This window comes from Eufriesea mexicana, unplaced genomic scaffold (genome assembly GCF_001483705.2).
Source record: "Eufriesea mexicana isolate 0111107269 unplaced genomic scaffold, ASM148370v2 scaffold1741, whole genome shotgun sequence".
Taxonomy (NCBI): domain Eukaryota; kingdom Metazoa; phylum Arthropoda; class Insecta; order Hymenoptera; family Apidae; genus Eufriesea; species Eufriesea mexicana.
This window is the reverse complement of record NW_016909828.1, coordinates 1-20,595: the sequence shown is the minus strand read 5'-3', so window position 1 is coordinate 20,595 and position 20,595 is coordinate 1. Positions and strand designations below refer to the sequence as shown.

The window sequence follows — 20,595 nt, the reverse complement described above, 5'->3', positions numbered from 1 at the left end:
AATGTCGATGTAGCTTGCGCAATAATGAATAAGATATAAAGGACAGATGCGGACAGTAGTTAATGTTATAATTATATATTAATATAATGAGTATATATACACTAATATTACGTATACGTAAATCTGTACATATATATATTGTTGTCAGTTGAATGTTAAAATAAATACCGGGCGTACACATGGATTGTTTCCTTTAATTCCCTTGCTTTTTAATAAAGAGAAAAAATTAATGCTAGTAATAATGCAGAGGATTATTCGAATCGAAATTGTAAATGATTAACAAAGTTAAAAATGTAGCACTTTCTTCTGACGAGTATTCTTTAACCTATTATTCAAACAAAATAGAAAGCCATTGAAAGGCAAGTACTATACCAGTGCCATCATAAAATCGGTCATAAAGTGCGGGAAAAATAGTGAAATATTTATATACTTTCCAACTTCAAGATGAAATTATCTCAAAGAACCATAGTTCTTGACTTTCTCAAAGTTCTTTGTTTTATGACACCTAAAAAGCATGAAAGGCAACGTGCATATGCTTTAAAGAAATACTCATTATCCGACCGAGTAATCAGGAAGTTTAAGCAAATGAAAATAATACCCACAGACTGATGTAAAAGTATGCCATCTAGTAATAAAACGATGTAATAAAATTACGCGCGAAAAAAATTTTAAATTTAACAAAATATAATTTACATTACATTTGCATTATTTTATTACCATTGTACCAATGGAAATGACCTTTCTTACTAGCGTTAGCTAGTGTGTTCAAGTGAAAACAATGGGAGCCTCAAAGGTGAGGATAGGTGGAGCAAGCAAAGTACTCCCCTAGCCCCTGCACGTCCCGTTAACCAACTTCTCGCGGGCACACAGTACTAAGTTGATTATAGGAAGGTTATGCTCAAATTTTATTTCAATAGATTAACTCGTGTACAGAATATGAGTGTTTTTATTCAATGTTTAAATCCTCTAACTGGAACTAATAATTGGGAGGAAAAAGATGAAAATTATGATTATCACCAAGAAGTTGCTAGATCAGCATTTGCTGATATGTTGCATGATATTGAAAGAGTTTGTATTCTATATTATATTATTTTTAGATAATGTAATATAAAATAAATTTGGTATTTCTATTTATAAAATTCTATTATAATTATAGAATCAAACATACTATCTAGGTATTAAAAGCGCAATTGAAAAGAAGCACCAAAATGGAGAAAAAGCTAATGTACTTGACATAGGTACTGGAACTGGTTTATTATCAATGATGGCTGCTAAATGTGGAGCAGATACTATAACAGCTTGTGAAGTAAATAATATTATTTGTTATTAAATTAGAAAATTATATTTTTATGTTTTTGAAGATTATGCGTATTTGTTAGGCTTTTACACCAATGGCTAAATGTGCGATAAAAATAATCCAAGAAAATGGATTTGAGGATAAAATTAAGTTAGTACACAAGCGTTCTACAGAAATGACTGTTGGGAAGGATGGTGATATGGTCAAAAAAGCAAATATTTTAGTTACCGAAGTATTTGATACAGAACTTATTGGAGAAGGAGCACTTTCTACATTTCGTCATGCTCATGAAAATCTACTTGAAGTATAAATCTTAAATTTTTAATTTAGACAATTTTATGTAATAATATTTAATATACATTCATTTATTTTATGTTAGGAAAATAGTATTGTAGTTCCACATACTGCTACTATTTGGGTACAAGTAGTGGAGAGTTCCACTGTATGTGCATGGAATACAATACATCCTATTCAAAATAAAAACAAATGTTTATTAAATATACCATATTCTGTAAAATCTTGTTCTGGTGCAGCTGCAGTACATGATATACAGTTAACACAATTTCCTGACAATGCATTTAAACCTTTATTACCACCTCAACCAATATTTAGGTAAAAGTATGTCATATGTATATTTAACTGTACAAAGCTGTATATATATACATAAAAATATACATAAAAATGTTTGTTTTTAGGTTTGATCTATCTGGTAAGTCAACTTTATTATATGATGAAAAAAAATGTTTACATGTAAAACCAACTGTAAATGGTACTGCACATGCTATTTTTATGTGGTGGGATTTGGTCATGGATATAAATAACGAGGTAATTATCATTTATTAAAAACTTTCAAGCTTGCGACTAAATAGTTTCTATGTAGGTTTTATTAAGTTGTGCTCCAGTGTGGGAACATCCAGATACAAAGACTTTACAGAATAAAGGTTTCAGTATGAAAGTGATAGCAAATGCAATGCCCTGGAGAGATCATTGGATGCAAGCTATTTACTATTTACCTGTTGAAACATCAATTGCTGCTAACAATGAAATTAGTTTGATTGGATATCACGATGAATATTCATTATGGTTTCAATTAATAAATGAATCAATGTATGCTAATTTAAACACCTCATATATCTTGTTATTTTTTGCTATTTTATAACTATATATATAAAATTTTATTTACAGAAATGAAGTACCAGATTGTAAAAGACCTGTTTGTACTTGTAATATTCATGTAGCTTATTGTAGGACTCGTATAGGTCAATTAAATGATTATACACGAAATGAGAAATATATTAAGGCTTTAGAAAAAAAAATTACGTCGGATACTGTGTGTTTATGTCTTTCAGACGGTTGTTTATTAGGTCTTGCAGCTATTAAATTAGGCGCGAAAAAAATATTCATTTTAGAAACGAACCTTTTATCCAGGAAATGTATCGAAATGTTTGTCAAAACAAATGATCTTTCAGAAAAAGTAGAAGTTATTGAATCAGTAAATAATTTGCCTCCTGAAAGTGCAATTAATTTAATTTTTGGTGAACCATATTTTATTACTTCAATTGTACCATGGGAAAATCTTCATTTTTGGTATTTGGTTTCAAGATATTCATCTCAAATACAAAGGATTCCAATTGCAGCAACTATAATGGGCATTGTAGTTGAATTTAAAGACTTACATAAAATACGAGAACCTGTTGGAGTCTGTGAGGGTTTTGATTTATCTATTTTCGACAAACTTATACAAGTAAGTCGATATAAATTGAAGAATATAATAAAATATTTAATTTTTACAATATTTTATAGGCATCAAGCGATAAAAGTGATAGTCCTATAGAAGCTCAACCATTATGGGAATATCCTGCAAAAGCATTAACTTTACCTTTTGTTATTAAGAAATTTAATTTAACACAAAATGTGTATGAAAGTGAAAATGTAAATATTTCAGAAACTGTGCCAATTTTAATGTAAGATTTCATTGGATTTTATATTAATGATTATCATAACTTAGTAGGTGTATTTTACAAATTTTTTTTTAATTTAGAGAGGGAACATGTAATGGTGTAGCTTTATGGGTCGACTGGCAACTGAACTCTGAAATCACGGTATCATCAGGACCTACTATAGAAGTGCACCCCGGAAAGCGGATATCATGGGATCCATTTACAAGACAAGGCGTACATTTATTTAAAGATATAACGCATGTTACATTACAAAGTAATGTTTTATGGTCATTTAACTTTATACCACAATATGGAAATGTTAAATTTGATTTTCGTGTATTGTCAAAAAATATGCAATAACACAATGCAATGTTTGTAAAAACACACGTTTAAGTTAAAAATTTTATTCGTTTATCTTATTTGTTTTTTTGTGTCATCTTTTTAAACATGCTTATAAAAATTACACATTTATTATAAAATAAAATCTCTTCAAAAACTATTAAATAAGAAAATATTATGTAGATTCTTCAGGCAGCATACGTAATTGTTTAGCTAATCTTCGTCCTATAAGTTTTGGGTATGCTTTTTGTTTAATTAGAAATTCTTTACTTTGATGAGTTACAGCACCATTTTCTAGTTGAAACCTAAAATTCACATAGTTATTATTACTATAAGATGTATTTTTATATTATATTATTAAAAACTTGCCTGCAAAGATAATGTAAAGGTCCAAGCATTTGATTTTTCAGTTCTGGATCACCTTCTAAAATGGAAAGTGCAAATGCACCAGTTTCAAGTGTAGATAAACAACCTTCAGTCGGTTGGGTTCTAATAACATATTCACTTGTTGGAACTCCAACTAATTTACAGGCTTGTAAAATACACAGAGCTGGACTTGAATGATATATTGCCTATTGAAATGACTTTTTCTTTATTTACTTCAGTCTATACGAATTGGTTGAGTTATAAGGTATATTACCTTTGCTTGTGGCCAAGTTCCATCTAATAAAACAAGATTATACGGTTTCTGTCCATTAATTCCAACAGGATTTAATTTATCAAGTGCTATTGCACCTGGTGATGGATATAATAATATAGTATCTTTATTATTTAAAATTTCGGCTAAGCCCTCATGTTTTGAAAGTGGAAATTTTTTTCCTCTGAGATAAAAGAATATTATTACATCAACTTGAACTTTTGATGTTAATTAATAATATTTTAAACTACTTACCTATAAATTATACACTTTCCAGGTTCTAAACCCAGTGCAAGCATGGGTGCAGTTCGTAAGCAACGTTTTGCTTCAGCTGGATGTTGTAAAATTATTATTTTTGATGCAGGACATACAGGATGCTTTGGTAACCCTGGACACCAACATACTGGTACTGGTCTTCTATATACGTATAATATTAATGTATTTAATATAATTTAAAACATATATAAAACTATAGTTTAAATATATCAAATGCATATACGTAAATTAAAGAGAATCACTTAAACATAACCTAAACAAGAATGTGTACATACTTGCACTGCGAGCACTTATCTCTTGTCTCTGGAGGATCAGCTAGAATTTCTGACAATTCTTGCCACACAGATTCTTCATTCATTATAATTATTAACTATAATAATAAAAAGAAGTTATCGAACAATTTAATAATTGACAGAAGTAAACGTATAACAAAATGCGAGATAGTATTGATAGTATAAAAATGATGTGTATATTAATGTAATTATTTATATTAAAAAAATACATTTCTCCCGTATTAGATGTCAGTAAGCAATTAAGTCAAATCTACTTTATAATTATATTTTTCGTACAAAAATTAGTTTCATGCTTTTATTCTATAGAACGATGGAAATTCAAATTTCGCGCTTTTAATAGAATCTGTTATCGACTCGATGCAAACTGTGGAATTAAGAACACTGTTCACACGTTTAATTGAAAACAATCGACTCTGGACGATTCACATTCTATAACACTGCCCAACAAATTTTAACTTTTTTTCAAATCTGTAATATCCATTGGCTAACTCTTGTAAAATTAACTTCTCTACAACGAATCCATAATCGAAATTTGGATATATAATTTAATACCAGCTGCGAAAAAGGCAAATTATGAAAAAGTGTCACGTATAGATGTATACAAACGTAAACACGTCTTACCTTGAACAAATTAATTAGAAACGTACTTATCATTAAAAAGAAATTAAAACCTATTATTGAAAGAATTATTAAAACCTATCTCAAACCTCAAGAAAATTATTTCATCTATACAAAGAATTCATTTCCCTATTATTGATCGATAAATCCTAGTAGTAATAAAATGAAAAAATAAAATTACAATAGAATGTTGAATATTTAGATAAAATAATTGCTAAATTAAACATAATTTAAGCTTTATATGTTTTTAATAGCCTTTTCATTAACATATTATATATTTCACTCATCAATGGATTTATTTTAAGGACTTACGAAAACGAAATTTCATATAGCTATTAAATAAGTATTGAATCGATCGGGGTAGATAGTACAAGAGAAGACGAAATATTTTCAAGCAACATAGAATTACGCTATTCTTGAAATAAACTATCTTGGCCTTGTAACATGAATCCTACTACCTCGGAATTTTTCAGTGACAAAATTCTAAGATTAAATTCGAGTGTACAGCCACATTACGGAAAATAAATGAAACGTAATCGAATTGTAAACTCTCTTACCTACATACGATAAGAGAAACAACAGAGGAATAAATTTCACAATTTTTTCACAAAAGATGTAAATAGGTACATGACTTATAGTGGATAAATGGTATAAATTTCAATGAACGCTATTTTAATTGAACTACAAATGGAACTTATGAATATATAATATAAATAGAAGAGGAATGATAACCGATGACTCTTTTCTAACCTAATATGTGATAATCTTCAACAAAATCGCAGCCAATTAGCTCATATTACTTACTATATCATTCATAATTGTATCATACCTATCAGTTATGTATGACATAACTATAGTGAAACAATTAGAAATGATATGTTAAATAATACTGATTGCCCAGGTCTCACCACGAGGAGGTGCTGCGAATGGAGACCCACCCTATCCACGACCCATCCTCCCTCCATTCGCGAAAAAATTAATCAACATTCAAATAAATTGCCCTTCTTGTGCACGATTGCAAAACGCTCAATCTTTGATCGTTGTACAAAACAATGGCAAAAAGGATTGAAAAGAAAAATCGACGCGAAAAGCTAAACCTGAAAATGAAACATAGATAATTTCGCCTGGAACTAAACCTGAAAATAAAGCATAAATTTTACCTCCAACTAAATCTACAAATAAAAGCATAAAATAAATAAATAAATAAATAATTAAAAATAAATAAATAATTAAAAATAAATAAATAAAATACGCATGAAATAGCTAAACCTGAAAATGAAAGATAAATAATTTCGCCTGGAACTAAACCTGAAAATAAAGCATAAATTTCACCTCCAATTAAACCTAGGAATAAAAGCATACAATAAATAAATAAATAAAAACAAATAAACAATATAAGTATAAAATAGCATTAAACTTAAGGATTAAACTAAGCATTAAGAATTAAATTTATTTAACCAACTTAATACCAAGCAATACTACTACTACTTAATACCACCAATACCACCATTAATTATATAAAAACCCAATTATTAACATGCATAATTACCTTTAGTTAACCTTAATACTATCTGAATGTTATATTACGTCAATACGAACAAGCCTAACATTGTAGTGTAAGCCCCCTGCTTACGTATTAATTCCTTACTTAAGTACTATTAACATCTTAACCTCCAAGTATATTATCTAAACGTAAGTCTTATTTAGCTTAAAAATATCCTGCCTGGCTAAAATTCTAATTCATCCTGCCTATGTAAAAATCTAATTCATCCTGCCTGATTAAAAATCTAATTCGTCCTAATTCATAATTCATTCCACATGTCAAATCTCAAATTGAAACAAAGAATTAGGAACATACCATGTGACTGCCTTCCGACAGTGGTCCATAAGAGATTCTAAAACAAATTTTGTAATCCTACCGAAATAAAAATTTGAATTATTCTTTATACACCATAGTATATGTGAATAAAACCATGGGCAAGGTGAGGAGGAGGTGTTATACAGATCACACATCAGGGATACATAAATACATCTTACTTATTAGGAATATTGAAATACGACTTACTTATCAGAAATATAGAAATAAAGCTCACTTATCAGAAATATAGAAATACAGCTTACTTATCAGAAATACAGAAATACAGCTTACTTATCAGAAATACAGAAATACAGCTTACTTATCAGGAATATAGGAATACAATCTACATATCAGGAATATAGGAATACAGTCTAGATGTCAGGAATGTACGAATACAGTCAACACATGAGAAATATCAAAATACAGTCTGCACATGAGAAATATAGAAATATACTCCACCTAGAGAAGGGATTAAAGATTTGATTCAGAACCCTATCTATAAAATATCACAATCTTAAGGAAAAAGAATGTGGAAGTTATATGGAATTTGAATCTCCTCGCACCATCTCCGCAGCTCTCGCAATGCTTCCTGAAACATATCAAACTGCAAAAAAATTAGTAAAATTATACGAGACATAATTTATTATAGTAATTAACATGATGAGATTATAAATAAATAAATGAGACTCACACACCAGTTTCCTTTAAGTCATTTCCTTTCATATATGTTATTCCACTGCTGAGCCTCTGACATACTTACATAAGCTCGAATATTTGAAATGCAATTAAGCAAGCTTTGAACATTTATAAATCTAAAACAAACTTAGGTACTGGATTAGTAAATAAAAAGAAAATATTTTTAATTGGCAGCTGAAAGGAAACAAGTTGTATTTAAACAGAATTTTAATGGTATTCAAACAAAATTTTTCAAAAACTTGTAATTACTTTACTGCAATTTATTCGCGGTTATTTAAAAAAAAAAAAGAAAGAAGAAATGGAAAAAATCGCAATTCCTCCGAACACGGAAAAGAAAAAAAAAGAAAAAAGAAAATACTATTACTTGTACGAAGAGTCGAATTACAGAAACGAAACATTTTACTTGCAAAATTTCTATTAAAAATAGACGAGGTTCGCGAATGAATTTTAATTGGTGCAAAACAAATTCGGACATTCTTGATTCTAAGATACGAATTTCTATTGACATCTCAAGCAAATGTCACTTTAGCTAACATTATTTTACAAGATTGATTTGAAAAAATTTAATATTTTGTGAGAAAAAAGGAAAAGAAATTATTCAAAACAAAAAAATATATTATACAGCAGTATTTTTAGTAACAAATATTTCGCTAACAAAGGGCGCTGAAAAAGAAAACACAATGGTAGCCAGAAGGGCCACCGAAACAAAAATTTTCACTCAATTAAACCCGAGTAAAAAACCGTGAGTGAAATATCATTCCAAATTTCGCAACACTAATTTATTAAATCTATCGATAATAGAGAAAATTTACAAAATCAAACGCGAAGGGTGCTTCATAATATTCGCTATAAAAATTAATTTATCATTTACAAAAAATCAAAAAAAAAAAAAAAAAATACAAAAAGAAAGAAAAGAACGGATAATTCCCGAAAATAATCATGCTAAGATGTATGGATTACGAACGCAACACTAATAAAAACTAATTTATGCACCCATTTGCAAAAATACGCAACACTAATAGCGGAAAATTATGGGCAGCCATGGTCCAGGCTGCTGATGCGTGACCACCTACCTGCAGCTCTATAGCTGCAACAGGTGATTCTCTTCAGGAACAGGACTGTACTTCCACAGTCCCAGTGGAAGAATTTTGAGCATTACGTGTTCGCAACACTACGTGAAAAAACGCGACCTTATTTCAACGCAACACTAACTATAAATGTAGGTATTAATTTAAAAAAAGAAAAAAAACGCGATAAAGTTAAACGCAACGCTAATTCTTAAAACGAATTTAATAAAAATTACTATCTCTATATGTACAAAAGCTACTTTTGAAAAATTCCGATTAGCAAAAGTCGCAACGCTATAAATATAACTGAAAGCTAATAAAAATTTAATATAATTTAATTTTCAAAAAAAATGACAAATTTTACTTCGTTCGTGTAACAAATCCTAATATTACTATTTAACAAGAAACAATAATTCATGTAAAAAGGTATAAAAGGCAATCGCGTTCTTATAATTCGCAACGCTAAATCAAACGCGATCATTACTTTATCGCAACTCTAATTCAAACCGAAATTATTTCTTCGCAACTCTAATTAAAGTCGCGAAATCAGCTCTCCTTCGCAACACTAACTCAACCCGTGATCAATTATTCGCAACGCTATTCAGAAAAATCGCGATTTGCCCAAAACAGGATGCTGGACCGATATGTACATCGGTCAGTAAACAAACTACTACTACTACTACTACATACTACTAAATAAGAGCATAGTGACAAATTAATAACAAGAATGATTCCCCATCCTTCGGATGGGAAATCATTCCTAGGCACCCTTCTTGTGACAGTTTGTCGGGTACCTAATAGCCTCTTCTTCTTTCTTCGAGCGCCATGCTCGCTGAAACTTATATCTAGGCTCGAGATTCTCTAATCGGGAAAAAAAAAAAAAATACAAACCGCGAAAGCTAATCGAGACTCACATGGACAAGCAACGATCGGAATGATCGTTGTTCGTGCACACGTGCAGAAACTCGAGCACATACACGTTCGACCACAACCGCGACCGCGACGAAAATTTGAAAAAATCGATAGGTAAAGCTAGTGACGAATGGCAACCCCCAAACGTGCCAGCTTCACCGTCGACTATTCAAATGATATTTCCTGAAACAGGTTGTGCACGCGAAACGCGCCTACCCGATCTAAGACTGTGCCAACCTGCCCGGCCCTACCTACTTATAACTACCAAGCACACCAGAATATACTACCTACCTAACTCCTCCTATATTTAAAAAATGGCAAAAATCAAGCATTCCAACACACCACACTCCACGGTTCTCACACATCACCAGGGCGCAAAGATCCTACACTACAGTAAGCGTCCCGGGACGCCCCCGACACCCGAGTGTAAACATACTACTTGCACACTTTAATTGTACGTACCATTTACTGAAATCGGCTGACGATGGCTAGGGACCTTTGCGTAAAGCGCGAGTATATCAGTTCCCGAAAAAAATTCATAATCGCGGAAGTACGAAAATTGGTAACATTACCGCGTTTATACTATCCGTAATCCGTTGTATTTAATAGCGGATTATGATCTACTATTGCCACTAATATTCACGAATTCTCAAAATTCATAAATATTCGGAAAAGGGAAGGAAACAAATGTACGAACGACGTAATTCCACAACCTATCCACACACACAATGTGGAAAATACGTCGTGCACGATACCCTAACTCATCGTCAGCCGCTAAAAACATTATAATCTTATGAACTATGGTCATCATGCCCATTGCCTTTCTCCCACCCAAGTAACACCTGGGCACGTGAGTGGGTTCCTGGCAATGAACACGGAAAGGGTTAAACCTGAAAATCCTGAACTAAAAGCATGATTAGTGCATGCAGCGTTTATTTAACGGTCTAACGTTCTTTCATCTTGTATTTTTGTAATTTATCTACAATGACTTTACTTTACAAAATTAAGGAATTATTGAAATTTGAATATTGAAAAAAAATATTGATAATGAATAAGGAATTTATTCGTGAAGGCAAAGACAAGACGTAATGAAACAATTGACTCTAATGATTCCAGTAACCTCAGATGATTTCTTCATCAAAGCACATTTTCGAATACAAAAATAGAGTTCAAGTTTATTGCTTTGATTCCAAAATCTATCTGTCGCGAAATGTTTTCTTGCACATAATATCTAATACATTTTCGAACGAAAAAAAAGTTAATTAAGTTATTAAATTATTCAACATTAGCAAAATGCAAAAAATGGAATTGGCATTTATTTATTAAAGCAACAATGATAAGATATATAATCATTGTTGCTGTGTTATAATTATAAGTTTCATAGTAACGAAGTCGAAGGGCATTCGACTTCTATACTACAAAATATTCCAACATATCGGTATTCAAATATTTATTTCAATATTTATTCTATAGTAAACTAATTAACAATTCTGTGTTACTTATTTCAATATACTATGTGCCAACTATCCATATTTTTATTATCATTATTCAGAAACGCGATGTGCAAGAAAACCTATCCTAAATTAATAAATAAAACACAGAAGACATTTTGTTACTACTCACGGGTATAATAAATACCCGTGGTCACTATGTTCACAAGAAATTCTACGTAATACAACCAATCATCCGTGTCGATTCGGACCTTTCGTCCTACGACATGATTGAATGACCAGAGGAACCAAAATGCATGCGACTCACCAATGATGCGGAGAACGATGCTTCAATGGTCCAGAGGAAGTCATCGTGAAGACCGTCGTTGGTGGGGGTTGACTTGAATAGTAACACAGTTGTCGGATCCATAGGAAAATATGGGCTGTAGAAAATCTGCAACAAAATGTTCAATACTACTGTTATATCATCAGGACACAAATATTTGAAGAGTCTAATTTTATACGATTCGTACGATTGATTAAGATTTATTCAATTACAATATGCAAACGTACTTACAGTATTGACTTCTGGAGCAAAGATGAATCCTGTCCAGCGAAGAGCTGACTTCAATGCCATCAGACTTGTCGGATCTACGGAAAAACACGTAGCATGATGAATAATAAAATTTATTCTTTAAGAAAAGGTATTAATTAAATTACAGCATGCAAACATACTTACATACTTACATTCTTGGATTGCAGAGCAGCCTTGGGTCCACTCCTGGGTATAGTCGACTCTAATACCGGTAACGAACATTAAAAAAAAAAAAAAGAAAAATAAAAGATCATTAACGCGTCCGTTTAAACTTCAATCGGCGAACAAACACTGACTCTACATTTGTGTATGGCTATTATGGTTATATGTAGCAAGAGCTATTGGGCTCTGAGAAAAAAATTTGATACGTAAAAAAGCACTGACTCGAATGGTGGCATCGCGCACGGCCACGAAAATTCCTGAAAAAAATGCATTAGTGGGGACTGAGGAATGTCGTGAGAGTTATTCTCCCTGTTGAACAAATGTTAAAGAAATACTGCTGTACTTATGAAGTTATAACCATCCGTTATTCCTACTGTTGATCATTTAAGTCAGAAATAAAACACCTATTTGATCTGCACACGAATGAATGTAATACATTGTAACTATTATAAAGAATGTAGAAACGATATGAATGGAATACAGTAGAACTTGAAATATAACTGCGCCGTCTACCTGCGCAGTCGAAACGCGCATACCGACCGCGCATACGGACTGCGCAGACGGACTGCGCATAGTGACCGCGCATACTAACTGCGCATACGGATTGCACGATGAAATGACGCAATAATTTCCGAACTTGCGTTTGAAAATTCAACGCAACTGTAATTACGACTCTTTCGTAAAAATAATAAAAATTATTGTTTAAGACAAAATTATGACGATGTTGTAAAATATTTGAAACCGAAATAATGTAATATGTGAATTATTTCGCTTTCTAAGTCAAATATAACAAGATTTAATGAATATTTTTCAAAATCTCAAATATTGTCATAATTATATATTATAAAATGATACATGAAACAAATTACCAATAAAGTACTTACGTACACTTCATAAGTCTGGCTTTGATACAAGAAATTCAACATTACCATATTTTCACGAAGGCTTGGCAAATTTGAAGGCGAGCGAACATGGCGTCTGTACTTCGTTCTCAAGCGCGTTCGTTAACGTTTGATGCCTTCTACACCATTCTTACGATCAACCAACATACTGCACACATGAAAATCATAATATTGTACAAATATGTGAAAATATCATTAATTAGATTGAAATGTGAGAATAATCGTGTTGAAATTTCGATTCAAAGACACGATAATATACGTACCAGAAATTGGATCGCACGTCTAGTTGCCGCGACGTTCAAAAGGAGAATGACCCCACCCTATCATGGCGTTGCCTAGCCGTCAGCGGATTGGTCGAGAGACCTAGCTCTTCCCGCCATTTCAAAAGCCCGCGATAGCAGAAAGATTTGAACTTCCTAGAGGCCGTCATGTCTGACGAATCACGTGACTGTGGCGTATATGTCGTAGAAACCATGTTAACATACTGAAAAATTCGTATTCCGCTATTTAATGGTCGCAAATAATTTGTTCAATAAGTACATAATATAATTGGAAGAATTCAATATTATACATAATTATATTAATATTGTACAGTAATATTATACAGTATAAAAATTATACATTATTTATATATTATTAATTATATATATTAATTATATACATTAATAATTGTACATTACAATTTCTTTCGTACTACTACTTTTATGAACGTTCTTTATTCAGATATAACATTGATCCACTGTAATTAAGTATTAATATTGAAAATGATTCCGAATATTTGAAAATCCCAGCAACGAAACAGATTTATTGATACAATTTATATGATCGTTTTGAACGACGTAGTGTTCACAAACCAAATAATGCAAATTGTGAAAGTTATTCGAATCTTTTATTTAAATGGTGAAACATTCAATGAATCAACTTCAAGTTATATGTAAATTATTAACACACCTTCGAAATGACTTATTTCGACCATTTCAAACTACGAAATGATTTGATACAAAATTCTCGAAATACGAAGATTTAATTTAACAATTTAACTTCTTTCCAGTTTTATCGAAAAGATCCTAAGAAATTATGTAATATTTGCAAATTTTGTATCAAATATCAATAATGACACATCAAAAATATAATGCAAATCTATTTATTGTATGATAATACATTAGGCATTACCAGCTTTCAATGAAAAGCTGTAAAGTCAGCCATTTGTCAATATGCCGCTCCTTCTTTGAAACTCTTGCGCTATCAGGCCATTCCAGTCATCAGAGATTAATCTGTACAGAAGAAAACGAAAATTAATTCAAATGATCAAAGGTAAATTCAAATATATTAATAAAAAGTAATAGGCGATTGTCAATTCTGTTACAACTCTAGTACCGATTACAACGATATAACTCTAGTACCGAAATGCAGTAATATGTTACAAGTACGATTAAATCAAGAAATCAACAAGAAATCTTACAACATTCTATGATATTTTACAATAATGTCAAACATGTAATTAAAAAATGTTCAACGATTAGACTAAAGATTAACAATGTTCGAATAAAATGAAAGTACAAATGCACATTGAGTCTATCTTCGTAACATAATTAATGTTCGCCACTACCAACTTCCGACATAGATTTCACGACTTTGGTTACAAACCATCACGGTGTCTGCTGCTCGTCCTCCAATACGACCGTTGGTGCGTTCAATGCGTTCTACGTGATCCTTGGAATCAATTAATAATCTGCAAAAGCAGAAATCATAAATTTAGCATGAATGTGTAAAACTATCAGAATTCATATTAAAATGGGAGAATAGTCGTATTCGAATTTCAATTTAAAAGCTAAAGCAACCGAATGGAAAAATGGAATTTCAAAAAACTAGTAAAATTATTTGATTTTACCAAAGTTACGTTCTAAAAGTTATTACATAAACAGATGTTAAAAAGATGCAGTTAGCAATCGTATATAAATGGTGAAAGAACAGAAATGAAAGTTATCCACAATAATAAATGAAAAGAATACCTGAATTCGATCTCACGTCCAGTTGCCACGACGTTCAAAAGGAAAATGACCCCACCCTATCATGGCGTCGCCTAGCCGTCAGCGGATTGGTCGAGAGACCTAGCTCTTCCCACCATTTCCAAAGCCCGCGATAGCACGGAGATATGAACTTCGTAAAGGTCCTTATGGTTGACGAATCACATGTCTGTGAATAGTATACAGAGTAAATCAGAATAATACGGCGAAATTGATATTCGATAATTTAATTCAGGCAAACAAAATTGTCTTGTGGCTGAACGAAAGTAATAATGTTGTACAAATAGTATCAAAATAGCCCTGAAAGTATTACGCAGCACGTATGCAATACACATAACGATATGTCCGCTTACCATGATTTCCAGTGGCACAATGCTACCCAGCACTGTGAGTTAGCAAACCTGTTCCGAACAATGAATTACTGGAGGGTGCAGGGGGGCAGAGAGGCTGGGAATGCATCTCGGCCAAGGACAAATTTCAAGCAGATTGATATTTTTATACGCAGTTTACAGTTTCGTTCGCTGAACTATAGAAGTCAGGCGATCATGAGAAACTTCCAATGGCTAGCATTTTGCTGGATTCAATATTATGTAGCAAGGCCGGAATCGTTTGATGAGCTTATTTCATAGCAAAGTCCAATATTCTGGAAAATATTGTCACAATCAAAGGTGATATATTACAAATGTAAAAATGAACTGCAAGAAAAATTACTTACATATAATTCTTGGATTCGAGGAAATGAGGTTGATCTTGTAACTGAAAAATAAATAAAAAAAATAGCCAATAACGACATCTTACATTCAGAAAATACTGTTCTTGGTGTGAATTTATTAATATGTGTTATATGTATTTATATTCCGTTGCAAAATGTTAATACGGAAGTCGTATTAATCATAACAAACAATGAAATAAATTTCTGTTTAGATGCACGTTTGCAACACGTTCAATTTTTGAATGTTGTGGAAATAAACATCAAACAGAGTATAAACCATAGCGTTATTTTGAAAACGAACGGTAAAAATTGGGAACAAAAATATCGAAATAGTCAGAGAAGAGTCTATTCTGGGCAAACAAATCGAAAAAACCTAATCCATAACCAAAACCTGGAATATATAAATGATAATAAGAAACTATGTGAGTACACATTTATAAGCATTTGTATCTTTTCAATATTTTTTGAAAAAAAACAATCAAAATACAAAAGAAACTATCAAACTAATTACAAAAGACACCATTCTAAAGAAGTAAATCGAAAAATCCTAATCAAAGGTGGAAGTTCCGAAAAGCTAAGCCCCGAAAGATAACGTCGCAGTACGACCTGCCAGACGCTCCCACTTACGGCACCGTATTTCGAAAACAGATTATCAAAATCCAAAAGAAGTTACATATCCCGACACAGAAATTTTCACTCTATTAAAGTGGATTGAAGAAACCTAATCGATAAGCCTAATTTCGCTTAAATAAGCCACAGTAGGAAACTACGCAGCAGCACCCGACGGCCACCTGTCACATTCGGCACTATTTTTCCGAAACGAATAATCAAAATCCAAAAAAAGATGCATATCCCGACACAGAAACTTTCACTCTATTAAAGTGGATGGAAGAAAATTAACCGATAAGCCTAATTTCTTTTAAATAAACCACAAGAGGAAACTATGCACGGCACCCGACGGCCACCTGTCACATTCGGCTCTATTTTTCCGAAATGGATTATCAAAATTCAAAGAAAGATGCATATCCCTACACAGAAACTTTCACTCTATTAAGGTGGATTGAAGAAACCTAATCGATAAGCCTAATTTCGCTTAAATAAGCCACAGTAGGAAACTACGCAGTAGCACCCGACGGCCACCTGTCACATTCGGCACTATTTTTCCGAAATGGATTATGAAAAGTCAAAGAAAGATGCATATCCCGACACAGAAACTTTCACTCTATTAAAGTGGATGGAAGAAAATTAACCGATAAGCCTAATTTCTTTTAAATAAACCACAAGAGGAAACTATGCACGGCACCCGACGGCCACCTGTCACATTCGGCTCTATTTTTCCGAAATGGATTATCAAAATTCAAAGAAAGATGCATATCCCTACACAGAAACTTTCACTCTATTAAGGTCGATTGAAGAAACCTAATCGATAAGCCTAATTTCGCTTAAATAAGCCACAGTAAGAAACTACGCAGTAGCACCCGACGGCCACCTGTCACATTCGGCACTATTTTTCCGAAACGAATTATCAAAATCCAAAAAAAGATGCATATCCCGACACAGAAACTTTCACTCTATTAGAATGGATTGAAGAAACCTAATCGATAAGCCTAATTTCGCTTAAATAAGCCACAGTAAGAAACTACGCAGTAGCACCCGACGGCCACCTGTCACATTCGGCACTATTTTTCCGAAACGAATTATCAAAATCCAAAAAAAGATGCATATCCCGACACAGAAACTTTCACTCTATTAAAGTGGATGTAAGAAAATTAACCGATAAGCCTAATTTCTTTTAAATAAACCACAATAGGAAACTACGCAGTAGCACTCGACGGCCACCTGTCACATTCGGCACTATTTTTCCGAAACGAATTATCAAAATCCAAAAAAAGGTGAATATCCCGACGCAGAAACTTTCACTCTATTAGAATGGATTGAAGAAACCTAATCGATAAGCCTAATTTCGCTTAAATAAGCCACAATAGGAAACTACGCAGTAGCACCCGACGGCCACCTGTCACATTCGGCACTATTTTTCCGAAACGAATTATCAAAATCCAAAAAAAGATGCATATCCCGACACAGAAACTTTCACTCTATTAAAGTGGATGGAAGAAAATTAACCGATAAGCCTAATTTCTTTTAAATAAGCCACAAGAGGAAACTATGCACGGCACCCGACGGCCACCTGTCACATTCGGCTCTATTTTTCCGAAATGGATTATCAAAATTCAAAGAAAGATGCATATCCCTACACAGAAACTTTCACTCTATTAAGGTCGATTGAAGAAACCTAATCGATAAGCCTAATTTCGCTTAAATAAGCCACAGTAGGAAACTACGCAGTAGCACCCGACGGCCACCTGTCACATTCGGCACTATTTTTCCGAAACGAATTATCAAAATCCAAAAAAAGATGCATATCCCGACACAGAAACTTTCACTCTATTAAAGTGGATGTAAGAAAATTAACCGATAAGCATAATTTCTTTTAAATAAACCACAATCGGAAACTACGCAGTAGCACTCGACGGCCACCTGTCACATTCGGCACTATTTTTCCGAAACGAATTATCAAAATCCAAAAAAAGGTGAATATCCCGACGCAGAAACTTTCACTCTACTAGAATGGGTTGAAGAAACCTAATCGATAAGCCTAATTTCGCTTAAATAAGCCACAAGAGGAAACTATGCACGGCACCCGACGGCCACCTGTCACATTCGGCTCTATTTTTCCGAAATGGATTATCAAAATTCAAAGAAAGATGCATATCCCTACACAGAAACTTTCACTCTATTAAGGTCGATTGAAGAAACCTAATCGATAAGCCTAATTTCGCTTAAATAAGCCACAGTAGGAAACTACGCAGTAGCACCCGACGGCCACCTGTCACATTCGGCACTATTTTTCCGAAACGAATTATCAAAATCCAAAAAAAGATGCATATCCCGACACAGAAACTTTCACTCTATTAAAGTGGATGTAAGAAAATTAACCGATAAGCCTAATTTCTTTTAAATAAACCACAATAGGAAACTACGCAGTAGCACTCGACGGCCACCTGTCACATTCGGCACTATTTTTCCGAAACGAATTATCAAAATCCAAAAAAAGGTGAATATCCCGACGCAGAAACTTTCACTCTACTAGAATGGGTTGAAGAAACCTAATCGATAAGCCTAATTTCGCTTAAATAAGCCACAAGAGGAAACTATGCACGGCACCCGACGGCCACCTGTCACATTCGGCTCTATTTTTCCGAAATGGATTATCAAAATTCAAAGAAAGATGCATATCCCTACACAGAAACTTTCACTCTATTAAGGTCGATTGAAGAAACCTAATCGATAAGCCTAATTTCGCTTAAATAAGCCACAGTAAGAAACTACGCAGTAGCACCCGACGGCCACCTGTCACATTCGGCACTATTTTTCCGAAACGAATTATCAAAATCCAAAAAAAGATGCATATCCCGACACAGAAACTTTCACTCTATTAAAGTGGATGTAAGAAAATTAACCGATAAGCCTAATTTCTTTTAAATAAACCACAATAGGAAACTACGCAGTAGCACTCGACGGCCACCTGTCACATTCGGCACTATTTTTCCGAAACGAATTATCAAAATCCAAAAAAAGGTGAATATCCCGACGCAGAAACTTTCACTCTATTAGAATGGATTGAAGAAACCTAATCGATAAGCCTAATTTCGCTTAAATAAGCCACAATAGGAAACTACGCAGTAGCACCCGACGGCCACCTGTCACATTCGGCACTATTTTTCCGAAATGGATTATCAAAAGTCAAAAAAAGATGCATATCCCGGCACAGAAACTTTCACTCTATTAAAGTGGATGGAAGAAAATTAACCGATAAGCCTAATTTCTTTTAAATAAACCACAAGAGGAAACTATGCACGGCACCCGACGGCCACCTGTCACATTCGGCTCTATTTTTCCGAAATGGATTATCAAAATTCAAAGAAAGATGCATATCCCTACACAGAAACTTTCACTCTATTAAGGTCGATTGAAGAAACCTAATCGATAAGCCTAATTTCGCTTAAATAAGCCACAGTAGGAAACTACGCAGTAGCACCCGACGGCCACCTGTCACATTCGGCACTATTTTTCCGAAATGGATTATGAAAAGTCAAAGAAAGATGCATATCCCGACACAGAAACTTTCACTCTATTAAAGTGGATGGAAGAAAATTAACCGATATGCCTAATTTCTTTTAAATAAAACACAAGAGGAAACTATGCACGGCACCCGACGGCCACCTGTCACATTCGTCTCTATTTTTCCGAAGTGGATTATCAAAATTCAAAGAAAGATGCATATCCCTACACAGAAACTTTCACTCTATTAAGGTCGATTGAAGAAACCTAATCGATAAGCCTAATTTCGCTTAAATAAGCCACAGTAAGAAACTACGCAGTAGCACCCGACGGCCACCTGTCACATTCGGCACTATTTTTCCGAAACGAATTATCAAAATCCAAAAAAAGATGCATATCCCGACACAGAAACTTTCACTCTATTAAAGTGGATGTAAGAAAATTAACCGATAAGCATAATTTCTTTTAAATAAACCACAATCGGAAACTACGCAGTAGCACTCGACGGCCACCTGTCACATTCGGCACTATTTTTCCGAAACGAATTATCAAAATCCAAAAAAAGGTGAATATCCCGACGCAGAAACTTTCACTCTACTAGAATGGGTTGAAGAAACCTAATCGATAAGCCTAATTTCGCTTAAATAAGCCACAAGAGGAAACTATGCACGGCACCCGACGGCCACCTGTCACATTCGGCTCTATTTTTCCG

General features: G+C 33.2%; 2 protein-coding genes and 1 long non-coding RNA gene across 3 annotated transcripts; 1 reads left to right on the top strand and 2 right to left on the bottom strand.

The window, feature by feature from the left end:
- The first annotated feature begins 894 nt into the window (after window positions 1-894).
- Window positions 895-3,597, top strand: Art7 (arginine methyltransferase 7). Its single transcript, XM_017901635.1, has 9 exons — window positions 895-1,068; window positions 1,157-1,306; window positions 1,380-1,601; window positions 1,677-1,909; window positions 1,993-2,122; window positions 2,178-2,404; window positions 2,483-3,041; window positions 3,101-3,261; window positions 3,339-3,597. Exons 1-9 carry the CDS (start codon window positions 895-897, stop codon window positions 3,595-3,597), a joined length of 2,115 nt encoding a protein of 704 aa, XP_017757124.1.
- A 154-nt stretch (window positions 3,598-3,751) lies between these two features.
- On the bottom strand, window positions 3,752-4,991 carry Dtwd2 (DTW domain containing 2). The gene is made up of 5 exons (XM_017901636.1): window positions 4,765-4,991; window positions 4,469-4,630; window positions 4,217-4,397; window positions 3,946-4,148; window positions 3,752-3,881 (listed from the first exon to the last, which is right to left on the bottom strand). The coding sequence occupies exons 1-5, from the start codon at window positions 4,845-4,847 to the stop codon at window positions 3,752-3,754; spliced, it is 759 nt and encodes a 252-aa protein (XP_017757125.1). The 5' UTR covers window positions 4,848-4,991.
- Window positions 4,992-14,223: 9,232 nt separating this feature from the next.
- On the bottom strand, window positions 14,224-15,806 carry LOC108548599 (uncharacterized). The gene is made up of 5 exons (XR_001890271.1): window positions 15,765-15,806; window positions 15,403-15,692; window positions 15,035-15,218; window positions 14,670-14,754; window positions 14,224-14,296 (listed from the first exon to the last, which is right to left on the bottom strand). It is a non-coding gene; the product is annotated as an uncharacterized LOC108548599 (long non-coding RNA).
- Window positions 15,807-20,595: the final 4,789 nt, after the last annotated feature.

Bases quoted from the DNA above. Each gene is read 5' to 3' on its own strand.
- Art7 (XM_017901635.1), top strand. From the start codon at position 895: ATGCTCAAATTTTATTTCAATAGATTAACTCGTGTACAGAATATGAGT. The intron at 1,069-1,156 runs GTTTGTATTCTA...TTATAATTATAG, and splicing joins TGTTGCATGATATTGAAAGA to AATCAAACATACTATCTAGG. The intron at 3,042-3,100 runs GTAAGTCGATAT...AATATTTTATAG, and splicing joins TTTTCGACAAACTTATACAA to GCATCAAGCGATAAAAGTGA.
- Dtwd2 (XM_017901636.1), bottom strand. From the start codon at position 4,847: ATGAATGAAGAATCTGTGTGGCAAGAATTGTCAGAAATTCTAGCTGAT. The intron at 4,398-4,468 runs GTAAGTAGTTTA...CTTTTATCTCAG, and splicing joins GGAAAGTGTATAATTTATAG to AGGAAAAAAATTTCCACTTT. The intron at 4,149-4,216 runs GTAATATACCTT...TCATTTCAATAG, and splicing joins GAACTTGGCCACAAGCAAAG to GCAATATATCATTCAAGTCC.